At 34.7% G+C, this 17,574-nt stretch overlaps 1 protein-coding gene across 1 annotated transcript in view; it reads right to left on the bottom strand.

Moving 5' to 3' along the window:
* Positions 1-17,574, bottom strand: part of Lerp (lysosomal enzyme receptor protein) — a 114,953-nt gene that overhangs the window by 75,216 nt on the left and 22,163 nt on the right. The window contains exons 3-4 of the mRNA XM_089090364.1: positions 11,278-11,405; positions 3,970-4,291 (exon numbers count right to left, since the gene is read on the bottom strand). Coding sequence (XP_088946490.1) covers positions 3,970-4,291; positions 11,278-11,405 — 450 coding nt within the window. The remainder of the gene's footprint in view (positions 1-3,969; positions 4,292-11,277; positions 11,406-17,574) is intronic.

Genomic DNA, 17,574 nt, shown 5'->3' with positions numbered 1-17,574 from the left:
GTAACATGGATCACCATAGAAAAAAAAGAGAATAATTTTACTTCTTTTGTCGAAAAAATTACCATGTTAGACACGGATATAGCACCATAGAGCATAAAATATGGATATAACACTATAGAGCATAAAAAGAAAATAATTTTACTTCTTTTGTCAAAAATATTACCTTGTAAGAGTTTGCCCAGAATTGAAGTAACGTGGATATAGCACCATAGAAAATAAAAAGAGAATAATTTTACTTCTTTTTCCAAAAAATTACCATAATCTAGCACCATAGAACATAAAAAGAGAATAATTTTACTTCTTTTGTCAGAAAAATTACCATGTTAGATATGGATATAGCAACATAGAGCATAAAAAGAAAATGTTTTTACTTCTTTTGTAGAAAAAAAAGCCATGTTAGAATCTGCCTTGAATTGATGCAACATGGATATAGCACCATAAAAATTAAAAACAGAATAATTTTACTTCTTTTGTCCAAAAATTATCATGTTAGAATCTACCTCACATTGATGCAATGGAATAGAATTGATGCAATGATGAATAGAATTGTATAAAGCGCCATAAAAAATAAAAAGAGAATAATTTTACTTCTTTTGTTGAAAAAATTACCATGTTAGAATCTGCCTAGAATTTTGTAACGCGGATATAGCACCATAGAAAATAAAAAGAGATTAATTTTATTTCTTTTGTCCAAAAAATTACTATGTTAGATATAGATATAGCACCATAGAACATAAAAAGAGAATAATTTTACGTCTTTTGTCCAAAGAATTACCAAAAACTTAGTACGTGACTGAAGGTTGATTGTTAGACATGGATATAGCACAATAGAAAATAAAAAGACAATAATTTTACTTCTTATGTTGAAAAAATTGCCATGTTCGAATCTGCCTAGAGTTGATGTAAAATGGATATAGCACCGCAGAAAATAAAAAGAGAATAATTTTACTTCTTGGTCGAAAAAATTACCGTGTTAGAAGTGGATATAGCACCATAGGGCATACAAAGACAATAATTTTATTTCTTTTGTTGAAAAAAGAACCATGTTAGAATCTGCCTAGGATTGATGTAACATGGATATAGCACGGCAGAAAATAAAAAGAGAATAGTTTTATTTCTTTTGTCCAAAAAATTACACTGTTAGATATATATAGAGCACCATAGAACTTAAACAGATAATAATTTTACTTCTTTTGTTGAAAAAATTACCATATTAGAATCTGCCTAAAATTAATGTAACATGGACATAGCACCGCAGAAAATAAAAAGAGAATACTTTTACTTCCTGTGTCGAAAAATTACCATGTTAGAATCTGCCTAGTATTGATGTAAGGTGGATATAGCACCGTAGAAAATAAAAAAAAGTAAGTTTACTTCTTTTGTCCAAAAAATTACCATGTTAGACATGGATACAGCAACATCGAGAATAAAAACACAATAATTTTACTTCTTTTGTTGAAAAAATTACCATGTTAGAGCCTAGAATTGATGTAACATGGATATAGTATCGCAGAAAATGAAAAGAGAATAATTTTACTTCTTTTGTCCAAATACTTACCATGTTAGATATGGATATATATATAGGGCAAAGGGCACATGAAAGGCTCAAAAGTAAAGCCTGTGACTGTGACATGCATACTAAATTAGTAGTTTGAGTATTTTCTTCCATCATTTGTTATTTTATACATATCTAGAATCTAAGGCTCAAAAATTTAGCCTGTGTTTCTGATGTATGTACTAAATTGGTAGTTAGAGCATTTACTTCCTTCTTTTTTTTGCTCTTTTTTAAAAACATATTTATAGCCTAAGACTCACAAATGTAGCCTGTATCTCTAATTTAAAATGCTAAATTAGTGGTTTGAGAATTTTACTGTGCATAATAAGGGCACAGTAGTTTCAAACATATTACTTAAGTTGGTCAAATGATAGTGGTTCATCATCGTTCAACCGGGTAGACTGCTTTAATCTTTCTTAATAATTACCAGAACAAAAAAAAACTGCTTTTAATAGTTTTGTTAGAAATCGAGATCAAGAAATTCAAAACTGGATGGGGTCCGGTCAGTTAAACAGGAGGAACTCAGCCTGCAAAGCGAACATTAAGCATAAAATTTTGAAAAAATGGAAGAAAGAATCGGTAGAAAAAACGAACATAGCCCTATGGTAGAAATAACCGCTTTAGCTAAAAGGGCACAATATGTACATTTCATTTGAAACAAGTTGATTTTCAACAAATTAATCTAACAAATTTAGCCTATTTAGCCCTAACTATTTTAGAAGCAATGAAAATAGTTCAAAACAGGAGTATCTGCCTTCTTTCAGAAAACTTCAAGCATTAAAGTTTAATCAAAATTAAAACTTCATTAAATTAAATCAAGTCAGTTTCCACTTTTTTAAGTTCTTCTAAGTACTGTTGCAAAAATTTTAAATCACCAAAATTTCAACCCTTACCAATTTCCCATTCTCTTTGGGATAGACAAACCGCTTTGATGAGGTATTTTTCTCATAAACTTATTTTCAAAGTTGTTCAATTTTTTTTGTTTCCTATAGTTCCTTTGTCCTTATTTTATAGTTTCCTTCCTCCTTCTGTCTCTAAGTTGGACAGTGAATATCTAGCCAAATATATTATGTGTAATAAAATGGTGAAATCGCATTCATAACAATAATAAAAAAAAACGTTATTTGCCATATAGCGTTGATCTTCTGTACAAAATTGGTGTAATAGCATTTGATGCATAAAGCAGGAAAAAAATTTGATAAGCTAAGTGAAAAGATCGAGAAATAATGGTGCTTTATAAACTTTTATTTCTAAGCAAAAAAAAACGTTTTTTCACGGCCTTTTTTCAATTAAATTCAGTAATTTAAACACGTATCTGGCGGAACTGGCACCAGAGAGCCAGCTTTAAAAACTGCCAATCAAGTCCGGGCATGCTTAAACACAAAGTAAATAAGAAAGTCATAAAAATAAATTAGGTTTCCAGATAATCAGCTTTTATTTACGATATCTATTTTGAAGCTCTGTATTTGTAAATTTTGCATACCAATATCTTTGTAATAAACGAAATATCTTTATATGACACCATAGAACATATACAACACAGATTGACTTGACCAACATATAGGAAAAACTGAAATTGTTTTGACCAATATCTAAATAAAACATAAAATATTGATCAGCTTCCTGAATCAAACGAGGTTTTACCTACCGTAGCTGCAAGATGAAATATCTTTAGTGAGAGTGCGTTCAGACGTTAGACTGTATTTGACAAAAGTTTAACCACTGTCAACTTCAAGCGTTTTCCCCTCTGTCGTCAAACCTACTCTAGTCCTTTTACTCACAAAATCTAACAGATGTTTCGTAACTCCTGTCACTTACTTAGTTACTTAGGGATGTTGGAAATTTCACTTGCGGGATTTAGAATTTCTGACAAAGGTGGTCCTTAGTTATTTAAAAAAAAAACTCAATTTTAGTTCCCCAGGACATTTTGTCACGCAATCTGAAATTGCCTTACTGAATAAGAAGCAGATTTTTGGCTTTCAGATGTAGTCAGAAGTAAAATTACGGTTGACTTGACTGTAGTTAGAGTCAATTATAGTCAACCAACGTAGCTCAAGGTGCAAACATAGTCTAAAACATCCTCTAAACATACTCTATAACATACTCAATAAACATACTCTAAAACATCCTCTAAACATACTCTATAACATATAAAGTATATTCTATACTCTAAAATACTCTATAAAACATAAAAAGAACAGCATGGCAGAAAAGTTCATTGTATTGGGCAATTTTTAAAAGTGCAGCATTTTCCAAAATTAACAGATTGTTAATATTTGAATGTCTACCGATAAATGTTTACACAAGGAGTGTATTATTCAAAAGATCTAAATAAAACACAAAGGGCAACGATCAGGATCGAAGTAAAAAAGAATTATTGCTAAGCCACATGAACCAAAGGAGGCATTACTTACCATAACTGAAAGATGAACTGCCGTTAGTAAGACATCCCCCAACACCTTTTCCACAAGTAAACTCAGCCCCTTTGCACACAGTTACGTTGAATTCTCCTCTATCAGTCTTCTTAGTAATAATTTGTGCCAATTTTTCAATGTGATATGTATAGCCGATCTTTGGATTTACCACTGAGCATTTTGAGCCTACTATGTCACCAGTGCTGTCAGTCAAAGTCTCATTAGCTGTCTGAGTGTTTAGATTACATGCAAGACGTGTTTGCCAAGATATTCGAGGTCTACATGCCGTTGAAGAAGAGAGTGAAAAAAGTGTCCTGTCGGTCTTGTCAGAAGAAAAAGAAAAGAATTAAACTAACAGACAATTGACCCTATTTCTAAGGTATCATATTTTCCGTTAAATAAAAAAATAAACAAAAAATCGCGAAGAAAGGAAGAAAACGAGGACAATTAACAGCCAGTAAAAAAATTGAAAAATTATGCAAATATTTCGGTCAAGACTTCCGCTTGACCGTCCTCAGTGAAGAATAAAACTGATAAAATATAAAAACCAAGTTACCCTTTCACCGTTACTAGGAAAGGGTCGTCCAATTTTAGTTTGATGTTTTTATTTTAAGGTTTTATTATTATATTTTTATCAGTTTTATTCTGTACTGAGGACGGTCAAGCGGAGGTCTTGACCAAAATATTTGCATAATTTTTCAATCTTTTCACTAGCTGTTAATTGTCCTCGTTTTTTCCCTTTCTTCGCGATTTTTTGTTTTATCATGATTAGCCAGTGTGGTCTCAGAAATTATTTATAAAAAAAATCAAAACAATTAGGGGCTCAAACTATTTTTTTTACCTCATATCCACTATGAAATTTTTACTCAATACTAAGTAGGAAAAATTACCTTTCTATTGTTTATTTTTCAAAGATCCCTAGTAAAAGTAGCTAACTTTTACTAAGTAGCTTTTAGTAAAGTAGCATTTTTTGCTGACTTTTAGTAAAGCCGCCCTTTTTACCCGACTTTTAGTAAAGTAGTCCTTTTTTGCTGACTTTTAGTAAAGCAGCCCCTTTTTAGCCGACTTTTAGTAGAGTAGTCCTTTTTTGCTGACTTTTAGAAAAGCAGGCCTTTTTTACCCGACTTTTAGTAGAGTAGTCCTTTTTTGCTGAATTTTAGTAAATAAGCCCTTTTTTACCGAACTTTTAGTAGAGTAGTCCTTTTTTGCTGAATTTTAGTAAAGCAGCCCTTTTTTACCGAACTTTTAGTAGAGTAGTCCTTTTTTTGCTGAATTTTAGTAAAGAAGCCCTTTTTCACCGAACTTTTAGTAGAGGAGTCCTTTTTTTGCTGAATTTTAGTAAAGCAGCCCTTTCTTACCCGACTTTCAGTAGAGTAGTCCTTTCTTTGTGCTAACTTTTAGTAAATCCGCCAATTTTTAGCCGACTTTTAGTAGAGTAGTCCTTTTTTGCTGACTTTTAGTAAAGCAGCCCATTTTTAGCCGACTTTTAGTAGAGTAGTGCTTTTTTTGATGACTTTTAGTAAAGCAGCCCCTTTTTACCCGACTTTTAGTAGAGTAGTCCTTTCTTTTGCTGCCTTTTAGTAAAACAGCCCTTTTTTAGCCGACTTTTAGTAAAGTAGTCCTTTTTTTGCTGACTTTTAGCAAAACAGCCCCTTTTTACCCGACTTTTAGTAAAGTAGTCCTTTTTTTGCTGACTTTTAGTAAAACAGCCCTTTTTTAGCCGACTTTAAGTAGAGTAGTCCTTTTTTTGCTGACTTTTAGTAAAGCAGCCCCTTTTTACCCGACTTTTAGTAGAGTAGTCCTTTTTTGCTGACTTTTAGTAAAGCAGCCACTTTTTATCCGACTTTAAGTAGAGTAGTCCTTTTTTTGCTGACTTTTAGAAAAACAGCCCTTTTTTACCCGACTTTTAGTAGAGTAGTCCTTTTTTTGCTGAATCTTAGTAAAGCAGCCCTTTTTAACCCGACTTTTAGTAGAGTAGTCCTTTTTTTGCTGACTTTTAGAAAAACAGCCCTTTTTTACCCGACTTTTAGTAGAGTAGTCCTTTTTTTGCTGAATTTTAGTAGAGCAGCCCTTTTTTACATAACTTTTAGTAGAGTAGTCCTTTTTTTGCGGAATTTTAGTAAAGAAGCCCTTTTTTACCGAACTTTTAGTAGAGTAGTCCTTTTTTTGCTGAATTTTAGTAAAGAAGCCCTTTTTTACCGAACTTTTAGTAGAGTAGTCCTTTTTTGCTGAATTTTAGTAGAGCAGCCCTTTTTTACCGAACTTTTAGTAGAGTAGTCTTTTTTTTGCTGAATTTTAGTAAAGAAGCCCTTTTTTACCGAACTTTTAGTAGAGGAGTCCTTTTTTTGCTGACTCTTAGTAAAGCCGCCCTTTTTTACCCGACTTTTAGTAGAGTAGTCCTTTTTTTTGCTAACTCTTAGCAAAACCGCCCATTTTTACCCGACTTTTAGTAGAGTAGTCATTTTTTGCTGTCTTTTAGTAGAACAGCCCTTTTTTATCCGACTTTTAGTAGAGTAGTGCTTTTTTTGATGACTCTTAGCAAAGCAGCCCTTTCTTACCCGACTTTAAGTAGAGTAGTCCTTTCTTTTGCTGACTTTTAGTAAAACAGCCCTTTTTTAGCCGACTTTAAGTAGAGTAGTCCTTTTTTGCTGTCTCTTAGTAAAGCCGCCCTTTTTTACCCGACTTTAAGTAGAGTAGTCCTTTTTTGCTGACTTTTAGTAAAGCAGCCCTTTTTTACCCGACTTTTAGTAGAGTAGTCCTTTTTTTGCTGACTTTTAGTAAAGCAGCCCTTTTTTACCCGACTTTTAGTAGAGTAGTCCTTTTTTTGCTGACTTTTAGAAAAACAGGCCTTTTTTACCCGACTTTTAGTAGAGTAGTCCTTTTTTGCTGACTATTAGTAAAGCCGCCCTTTTTTACCCGACTTTTAGTAGAGTAGTCCTTTCTTTTGCTGACTTTTAGTAAAGCAGCCCTTTTTTAGCCGACTTTTAGTAGAGTAGTCCTTTTTTGCTGAATTTTAGTAGAGCAGCCCTTTTTTACCGAACTTTTAGTAGAGTAGATCTTTTTTTTCTGAATTTTAGTAAAGAAGCCCTTTTTTACCGAACTTTTAGTAGAGGAGTCCTTTTTTTGCTGAATTTTAGTAAAGCAGCCCCTTCTTACCCGACTTTTAGTAGAGTAGTCCTTTCTTTTGCTGACTTTTAGTAAAGCAGCCCTTTTTTAGCCGACTTTTAGTAGAGTAGTCCTTTTTTTGCTGACTCTTAGTAAAGCCGCCCTTTTTTACCCGACTTTTAGTAGAGTTGTCCTTTCTTTTGCTGACTTTTAGTAAAGCAGCCCTTTTTTATCCGACTTTTAGTAGAGGAGTCCTTTTTTGCTGACTCTTAGTAAATCCGCCCTTTTTTACCCGACTTTTAGTAGAGTAGTCCTTTCTTTTTCTGACTCTTAGTAAAGCACCCCTTTTTTACCCGACTTTTAGTAGAGTAGTCCTTTTTTTTGCTGACTCTTAGTAAAGCACCCCTTTTTTACCCGACTTTTAGTAGAGTAGTCCTTTTTTTTGCTGACTTTTAGCAAAGCAGCCCTTTTTTACCCGACTTTTAGTAGAGTAGTCCTTTTTTTTGCTGACTTTTAGTAAAGTAGCCCGCTTTAGAAACAAGAATAAAAAGCCACATGGGTAACGCAATGCCAGCTTCCTAGAAGGTCCATTTAAATGTGTTAAATTAGATTGTTTGAATTTTCCTCTCATTTGTACGCCCAGCCCAAGAGAACACCTCTCGTCTTTGATATCTCCAATGAATTACCGGACAGATATAGACAGTCCAAAAAAGATTCCTATGCATTACCTTCAATAAGCTGAATGTCCATTATATCTCTCTTTTTTGCAGAGCCAATCTGGTCACCCTTAAGGATACCAGAGTACAAATTTCCCTGCGTTTCGCCAATACTGCCTTCATAATCTCCGTAAAAGTTAACTTTCCCCAAGTCAATTTTCACCCCTTGGACATCGCCTCTCTCATTCCGTATCAATAAAAAGGTTCAATAATTAAAACTCGTCCCCTTCCCTCTCTTTTTATCTTGTCATTTTAGCTTTCTTTTTATAGTCTTTTTTTTTACTAAATTGTGTTTCGTTTTTTTTTTTGTTACAAGGCTAATCTCTCTTTGTATTTGGTTTATTTCCTTTTTATTCTGCAGGTTTTAGCTCTTTTGATATTCTTGAAAACCTTATTGACAATTGATGTTTCATTCTTTTTTTCCCTGACCAACTCTGTTACATTTGTTTTTTTTTGTTTTTTGTTTTTTTTTTCTTTACTATGTTTATTGACTCTAAAGCGCGAATTCGACCCACTTGAGCTTGTGATAGCCAATTTTTAGATATATATCGTACCCCAAACTAAGAGAGACAATGAGTTTGCTTAACAAACCCATACATTTGGCCCACCTAGTAAAATTAGGGTACTTGTATGAAATACCCCCTACCTAATATTCTTCATATATGTTTCTGTGACACTCAATCCTAATGAAGGATTCCTAATAAACAAAAATAGTAAAATATAAAACTTTAGAAACAAATTTGGGCTATATATTTGCACATTAGAGGGGCGGGATCGGGTACAGTATAGCGGGTCTGTTTCTCTGACGCTCAATCCTAATAAAATACAAAAAATATGGTAAAAATATAATACTTTATTAACCAAATTATGGAAACTACAGAGGTACTTTACCCCCCCCCCCCGCCTAATGTGCAAATATATAGCTCAAATTTGTTTAAAAAAAAAAAATATAACAAAAAAAAGGTTATACTTAGGTTCTACTAAGATGAAGAATATTAGGTAGGGGGTATTCATACAAGTACCAAAGTTAGTCTCTATTTAGAGGTTAATTAGCCTCTATAAAAAATTAGCCTGTGAATTACATGGTTTTTCTGCTCTTCCGAAATTTTCTTACAATGTCATATTCAGCCTGTATTACCCCAAAGCTTCTTTATACATCAAATTATACTAAAATAATAATATACATAATAATAGAATAAATAATAATAAAATAATGTATATCTAATTGCATCAGGAATGTTAAAAGAAAATACACGTTAGTAAGCACAAAGTAGAGCGATATACTATTGTACATATACGCACAATGGTATATAGGAGACTTCCAGACTTGTGCCCAGTGGCACTAATTCACAAAAATGTAGGGAGAGGGGCAAAATATATTTTTTAAATCTAGGGGGGGGGGCAATTCTGTTTGTTTTTTTTCATTTTTATATAGTCCTAGTTGCAATAAAAGATGTTGGTAAACATGTGGAAAGTTGGTTAACATGTGGAAGTGGGGTTTTCACTTTAACTCCTACGAAAAACCGTCAGTTTCGAGCCAAACGTGCCAGTAAGTTACTCACAAAGTTTGACTTTTTAGTCTAAAAAAAGTCGTTCCGATTAGAGCTAATCCATTACTGAAAGAGTCGCAACTACTCTCACAGTTTTTGATGTTTGAGAACGGGGCTTACAATATTTAATTGAGGGCTCGCGAAAAAAAACCGTAGATAAACTGTTTGCCAGATAAACCTCGTTAAGCTTGCTTCACAAAATAGTAATGGGCTACAGGACACGGAAGTGAGCGTCAGGGGTGCTAGTCAGGAGGGAATATTTATATTTTACAGAATTTCCCTTATAACTTTTTTTCTTTTCTTCCTTTCTTACCTCATTTTAGTGAGCATTATCTGTTTTTTCTCTATTCCTTTGTTTCTCTCTCTCTCTCTTTTTATCCCCCTTTCTTTCTATATGCCTCTCTCCCACTCTCTTCCTCCTCTCCCCCTCCCTCTCTCTCTCTCTCTCTCTCTTTCTCTCTCTCTCTCTCTTTCCCTCTCTCTCTCTCTCTCTCTCTCTCTCTCTCTCTCTCTCTCTCTCTCTCTCTCTCTCTCTCTCTCTCTCTCTCTCTCTCTCTCTCTCTCTCTCTCTCTCTCTCTCTCTCTCTCTCTCTCTCTCTCTCTCTCTCTCTCTCTCTCTCTCTCTCTCTCTCTCTCTCTCTCTCTCTCTCTCTCTCTCTCTCTCTCTCTCTCTCTCTCTCTCTCTCTCTCTCTCTCTCTCTCTCTCTCTCTCTCTCTCTCTCTCTCTCTCTCTCTCTCTCTCTCTCTCTCTCTCTCTCTCTCTCTCTCTCTCTCTCTCTCTCTCTCTCTCTCTCTCTCTCTCTCTCTCTCTCTCTCTCTCTCTCTCTCTCTCTCTCTCTCTCTCTCTCTCTATACTACTACTACTACTCATATATATATATATATATATATATATATATATAGGAGAAGCAGGACATTTATCTGATAACTAGGGTAAGGGGCCCAACAATTACCCTTATCTAAAACTCATAAGAAGGATTTTCAAATAAAAAATAAATCGATATTTTTTTTTATTTTTCGATATTTTTCAATGAAAATGCCAAAAGAGGAATGCCAAAAGAGGGAGGGGCGACAAACTCGGAGGCAATTGCTCATCTCACCCCTTTACCCCCTTCCCGGTTGAAATGTCAATTCTACACTCCTTTTTTCTTCCTTTCTATTGGTAGCATACTTCAAAGGCTATTACCAAGTTGAACTACCAATTTACCAAGTTAGGCTAAATAAAACTGGATAGCCTCCTGATTCTTGAAACACCTGACTTTTGGCGTTTAGTCTTTATATAACTCAGGTACTAGTACCGTATAAAAAATTATTGGCCTGAACTGCGGCGAACCGTTACTTCTGGAGCCAAATAGCTTATTGTAAAAAACTGCTTAGAATTGTTAGAATAATTGTGAGCTCACACTCATCATCAAAGATCGTTACGAATATGAATTGCCAGTTTACCACTTTTAGACTATTTACAAATGAATAGCCTCCTGACTCTTTGGAAGAAACAAAATACTAGCAAAATTTAGGCTACAAATAAGGAATCCAAAGGGTTAATTTTTCTAATTTTTAGTGTTCGTATCATTAGGGTATTAACTCAATAAAAAGTTATAATTGAAAAAAATCACGAAAAATCATTACTTCTGGCATTGATCCAAGCTTATTGGAAAAAAGAGGTTTGGAATCGTCTACCTAATGAATAAATCATGAACTCATAGAATGAATAATGAATGAATATATGAATAATGAACTCATAGAATCATGATCAGAGCATATAGTAGAGGGAAGAGGGTCCAAATGAATCATGAACTCATAGAATGAATAATGAACTCATAGAATTATGATCAGAGCATATAGTAGAGGGAAAAGGGTCCAAAAGTCCTACGTAGTGACGTATGAGATAGGAAACAACACAAAAACGCTTAGAATTGTTTAAATTATGTACTTACAATATCATCATCAGGGCAAATGAAAATAATTTCCACCGCATATTTCTCATTTGGACTACCACCTTGCTCTGTGCAAATTTGCTGGCTTTCAGCTCTCATAATTGCCCTGTCCTTATCAAATTCAAATTCTAAAAAAGAAAGCAAATGAGTTAATTACTACAGGAGCCTTAGCTTAAAAGCTAAAAAGTGAAAAAAAAAATCACGAAAAGAAAACTGAAAATGGTTCAAAAGGGCAAAATGGTTCAAAAGTGTCAAAGAAACAGAAACAGTAAGGGTAAGTAACATGATAGACTTATTGAAGAAAGAGAGTTTTTCTCCAACAGAACATAATTAAAATACAAAACAAACTTAAAATGCGATAGAAAAAAAAACAGTGGATAAAAAAAGAAAAAAAAAGAGCAATAAGAACCCAGAAACGGGATATCATCAGATATATCACACTTCTTATTTTCCAGTAAAAATAGCACAGCAAGAAGGCTAGGAGTCTGAAGCCCCTCCCCTAAGAGAATCATCTAGCAAAAAGCTCCTTAAATACTACAGAAAACTTCGTATTTTTCGAGTTGTAGTAATCTATTTTGTGTAATTTTCGGGACATTCTTCTCGCTTTCTCTCTTGATAAATTTACACAAATTAAATTAAGGCAAAAAAACAAAGCAAGACCCCCCCCCCCAACACAAAATATCAACGTTTACTCTACTATATATCCCCTCTAATTGTGTTACAGGTCCACCACTTTGGCTTTAATCCGTTTTTTTCCTATGCAGTCGACTTCTGTTTCTTTCGAGAAAGTGATAAGGGTATGACCCCCGCTAAATTTACGAATTAACTAAAAAAAACTTTCCGAAAAATAAGTTTTTCAAAGAAAAGTAAAGGCCATTTTAAAATTAAGCTCAGCAGATACAAATACCTTTTAAAATTCAAACTCAAAACGACCACTAATTACTATTAAAGAATAAATGAAACCCAAAACGAACAAAAATTAAATAAACAATTATAGCAAAAATACATAACAAGTAATAATATCAATGAATAAATAGATCTTAAAGCAAGTAATACTTAGTTTGAATATGAAAATCAAACTTAAGACGAAAAAATTATTCTCCTATTGAAGTATAAATGAAACTTAAAACGAACAGAAATTAAGTAAGCAATCAATGCAAACGAACACACAATAGATATTAATGTAAATTAATAAATAAATCTTAAAACGAGTGAAACTTAAATTGAATAAGCAAATCAAGATTGAAACGAACAAAAATCACCACAAACAAGAGTTTGGGTATGACCTCCTTCTCTCACTGTAAATGTCTAAAACCTACTGCGTCATTGGCTCTTTACTGAAAACCAATTTTATGGCAAATATTTTCTTTTGTACTTAATATTGAAAATAAACATTAAAATTACAGTAACATTCTTAACTGATAAGTTTTCAGCAATTAATATCATTATATATCAAATATGCAGTATAATATATTGGCTTTTTTTAAAGTTGTTAAATACGAATATAGTTCCCTACAAACAAGTGTTTGGATACTGCCTCCTTTCCTAACTGTAAATAAAAACCAAAAGCCTTCTGCGTCATTGGCGCCTAACTGAAAACGGATTATATTACACATATTTTCTTTTCCAGTTCTTACAGTATTGAAAATAAAAATAAAATTACAGTGAAATAAATTCTTGAACTGATGGATCTTTCAAAAATTAAGATCATTATACATCAAATATTCAATTTGATTTTTTTTATAATTTCCAAGACTGTTCAAGACGCATATAGTTTTCAGTAGAGTGCCAATGACGCAGTAGGTTTTAGACTTTTACATGAGAGAAGGAGGTCATACCCAACCTCTTGTTTGTGGTGATTTTTGTTCGTTTCAAGCTTGATTTGCATATTCAATTTAAGTTTCACTCGTTTTAAGATTTATTTATTAATTTACATTAATATCTATTGTATATTTGTTTGCATTGATTGTTTATTTAATTTCTGTTCGTTTTAAGTTTCATGCATACTTCAATAGGAATTTTTTTTTTTTTTTTTAAGCTTGATATTCATATTCAATCTAAGCATTACTCGCTTTAAGTTCTATTTATTCGTTCGTTTCATTACTTTCTACATGTTTTTTTGCTATGACCGCTTATTTAGTTTCTGTTCGTTTCGAGTTCCGTTTATTCTTTAGTTGTATTTCCTGGTGGTTTTAAGCCTGAATTTGAAACCACCTATGCATCTACTTAGCTTAAGTTTAAAATAGCCTTGACTTTTCAATGAAAAACTAATTTTTCGGGAAGCTTTTTCTAATTAATTTTTTTTCGTTTTCGACTGCAAAAAAATTCAAGTTTTAAAAATTTCTTATTCCAAACCAAAGCGTTAAAAAAAAATAAAATGTTCACCAAGGAATCAGAACTGGTATCAAAGTAACAATATCAAAGGGAAAAAATGGGTTTGTGTCACCCTCGGAGTTTTTATTATCTGATGTTTGAACTATTTTTAACAAAATTGATATCTCAAAATTTTTATCGGATAGGTATGGGGGAAAAGGGCGTGGGGGACTAGATTAAGCTTCGGTCTCTTTTGACCCTTTAAAAGTGAACTAGAACTTTCTATTTTCAATCAAATGAGCCCTCTCTGAAGTTTATACGAGTATCAGTTCTATAAGAACCATATATATAACCAGAGTATAACTTACAACGCCAATCCCTGGGCCGTGGGAGGTTGTGTCGACCCTGGAGTTTTAATAACTGATGGTTGAACTATTTTTAGCAAAATGGTCACCTGAAATTTTTTATCGGATGGATTTATCCATCCGATATACACAAAGGTGTAGAGGGCGGGAGGGGCTAGTTGCCCTCTAATCTTTTTTCACTCTGAGAAAATGAACTACAACTTTTAATTTCCATTCAAATGAACACTCTCTGAAGTTTATATGAGCATACCTTCCATAAGAACTATATATGCCCCCAGAGCAATACTTACAACGCCTGCCCCGGCCCTGGGGGGGAGGTCTCGACACAGGAGTTTTTTTATCTGATCTTTGAACTATTTTTAACGAAATGACCTTACGTAAAGGAGTTTTCGTTATATGATCTTTGAACTATTTTTAACAAAATGGCTACCTCAAATTTTTTATCAGATGTATTTGGGGAAAAGGGCTTGGTCGGGGGGGGGGCAGTTGCCCTCTGATCACTTTTTACTCTTAAAAAGGGCACTAGAACTCTAGATTTCCTATCGAATGAGCCCCCTTTGAAGTTTATACGACGACCCCTTCTATATGAAGTGCCTCTGGGTAAAAAAATAAATGGAGTGTGGGGGGAGGCTAGCTGCCCTCCAATCACTTTTGACTCTTAAAAACTGAATTACAACTTTCAATTTCCAATCAAATGAGCACTCTAGGAAGTTTATAAGAGCATCCCTTCCGAAACAACCATATATGCCTCCAGGGAATAAATTACACCACCTCCCTCTTGGTCCGGTGGGGTATTTTCAATACTAGAGTTTTCTGAGATCTGAAGATCGCACTATTTTTAAAACAATGTCTATCTCAAAATTTTCGGCTGATTCATTCAGGCCGTGGAGGAGGGGGGGGGCTAGGTGCCCTCCGATCTCTTTTGACTCTTAAAAGGTGAACAACAACTTTCAATTTCAAATCAAATGAGCCCTCTCCGAAATTTATGCTAACATCCCTTCCAAAAGAACCATATATGCCCCTAGAGCATTACTAATAATGCCTGCTCCGGGCCCTGGCGGGTACCGTCGACACAGGAGTTTTTCTTATCTGACCTTTGAACTATTTTTAATGAAATGGCTATTATAAAAAATCTATCGGATGGTATTGGGGAAAAAAGGGTGTGTGTGGGAGGGGGCTAGTTGCCCTCGGATATCTTTTGACTCTTGAAAATTGAACTAGACCTTTCAATTTCAAATCAAAAGAGCCCTCTCCGAAGTTTATACGAGCATCCATTCCATAAAAACTATATATACACCCCCAGGATAACACTTACAACGCCTATCCCCAGGGCTCTGAGGGGCGTTTTTGTTATCTAATTTTTTAAAAATTTCAAAAACACTGGCTATCTCAAAATTTGTAGTGGACGGGTTTGGGGAAAAAAGAGTGTGGGAGGGGCTAGTTAAACTCTCTTGACTCTTAAAAAGTGAACTACAACTTTCAATTTCCAATCAAATGAGCCCTATATGAAGTTTATACTAGTAACCCTTTCATAAAAACCATACATGCCCTCAGGGCATAACTTAGAACGCCTTCTCCTGGGACATGGGGGATTGTATTGACCCCGGATTTTTTCTTCTTCAACCTTTGAACTATTTTTTTTTTAAAAAGATTTCTATCTCAAAATTTTCATCAGATGGGTTTTGAAATAGAAGGCGTGGGGGGATAGCTTCCCTCGGATCTCATTTGACTATTAAAAAGTGAGCTCGAACTTTCAATATCAAATGAGCCCTCTATGAAGTTTATACGAGAATCCCTTTCCTACTAACAATATAGGCCCCCGGGCATAACTTACAACGCCAGCCCCCAGACCCTGGGGGGTTCTGACGACACCTGAGTTTTTGTTATATGGTCTTTGAACTGTTTAAAAAAAAAAGCTATCTCAAAGTTCTTATCCGATGGGTTTGAGGAAAAAAGGGCGTGGAGAGGGGGGGGGGGCTAGGTGCCCTCCAATATCTTTTGACTCGTAAAAATGGAACTAAAACTCTCAATTGCCACTCAAATGAGCCCCCTTCGAATTTAATACGAGCATCCCTTCCATAAGAACCACATATTCCCCGAAGGCATTACTTAAAAAGTCTGCCCTACGGCCCTGGCGGGTTGTGTCGACACCGGAATTTTTGTTATATGATCTTTGAACTAGTTTGAACAAAATTGCTATCTTAAAATTTTTATGGGATGCATTTGAGGGGGAGCTGGCTACCCTTTGATACGTTTTTCAGTTTATTAAGTCAAGAAAATCCTTAAGTTTCTATCCAAAAGGCTCCTCTCTGATGTGTAACAATTCCCTCCGCTATAAGACCCATTATGCCCCCAGGGTATAGCTTTATACTATTGCCCCTGAAAAGTGTAGGGGGGAAGTGTTCTGCTAAATCATATAATTTACAGAAGTTTCAACTAAGTTGAACAAAATGACTAAATAAAAAAATTTATTGGATGTATTTGGGGGAATGGTGGGCGTAGACGGGGTGTCAGTTGCTTTAGAATCATTTTCGACTATTAAAAACGGAACTAGCCATTTAAATTTCCAATCGAATGAGCCCTTTCTGAAGTTTCTACAACAATGTTGTCTATAAAAAACCTTTTATGCCCCCAGGGCATAGCTAATAACCCTTGCCCTGAGAACTGTGGGTGACTTGTCATCCTCAAAGAACTAATTTTCTAAACTTAAAACTACGCTTATTTACACGACTGTCTCAAAAATATTTATTAAATGTGTTTGGGGTAAAGGTGGGCGTCAGAGGGGGGTTAGTTGCCCTCAAATCAATTTCGACTATTAAAAAAGGTTTGAATTCCCTATCGAATGAGCCTTTTTTGAAGTTTCTACGACAACGCCTTCTATAAAAACCTTATATGCCCCCAGGGTATAACTTAAAACCCTTACCTTGAGGGTTGTGGAGGAGTGTCCTTCTCAAAAACATATTATCTATCTGGAAATAAACTACGCTGAACAAAATGGCTATCTCAAAATTTTTATTGGATGTGTTTGGGGGAATGATGGGCGTGGGGGGGGCTAGTTGCCCTCCGATCACTTTCGACTATTAATAAGGGCACTAGCCCTCTGAAATTTTAATCGAATGAGCCTTTTTTCAAGTTTCTTCGACAACGCCTTCTATAAAAACGAGATATGTCCCTCGGGCATAAAGTTAAACCCTTGCCCTGAGGGCTGTGGGGGAGTGTCCTCCTCAAAAACATATTTTCTATGACTAATTCAACTCTACTGAACAAAATGGCTATCTCAAAATTTTGATTGGATTTGTTTGAGGGAATGATGGGTGAGGAGGGGGGCTAGTTGTCCTCCAATCACTTTCGACTAGTAAAAAGGGCACTAGCCCTTTGAATTTCCAATCGAATGAGCCGTTTTTGAAGTTTCTACGACAACACTTTCTATAAAAATCTTATATGCCCCCCGGCCATAACTTAAAACCCTTGCCCTGAGGGTTTTAGGGGAGTGTCCTCCTCAAAAACATATATTCTACCTGAAAATCGACTACGCTGAACAAAACGGCTATCTCAAAATTTTGATTGGGTGTGTTTGGGGGAATGATGGGCGTGGGGGGGCTAGTTGTCCTCCAATCAC

The sequence above is a fragment of the Artemia sp. Qi Xiang Cuo genome, chromosome 6 (assembly GCF_049724085.1).
Source record: "Artemia sp. Qi Xiang Cuo chromosome 6, ASM4972408v1, whole genome shotgun sequence".
Lineage (NCBI taxonomy): Eukaryota > Metazoa > Arthropoda > Branchiopoda > Anostraca > Artemiidae > Artemia > Artemia sp. Qi Xiang Cuo.
This window is presented reverse-complemented; position numbering and strand designations above follow the sequence as displayed.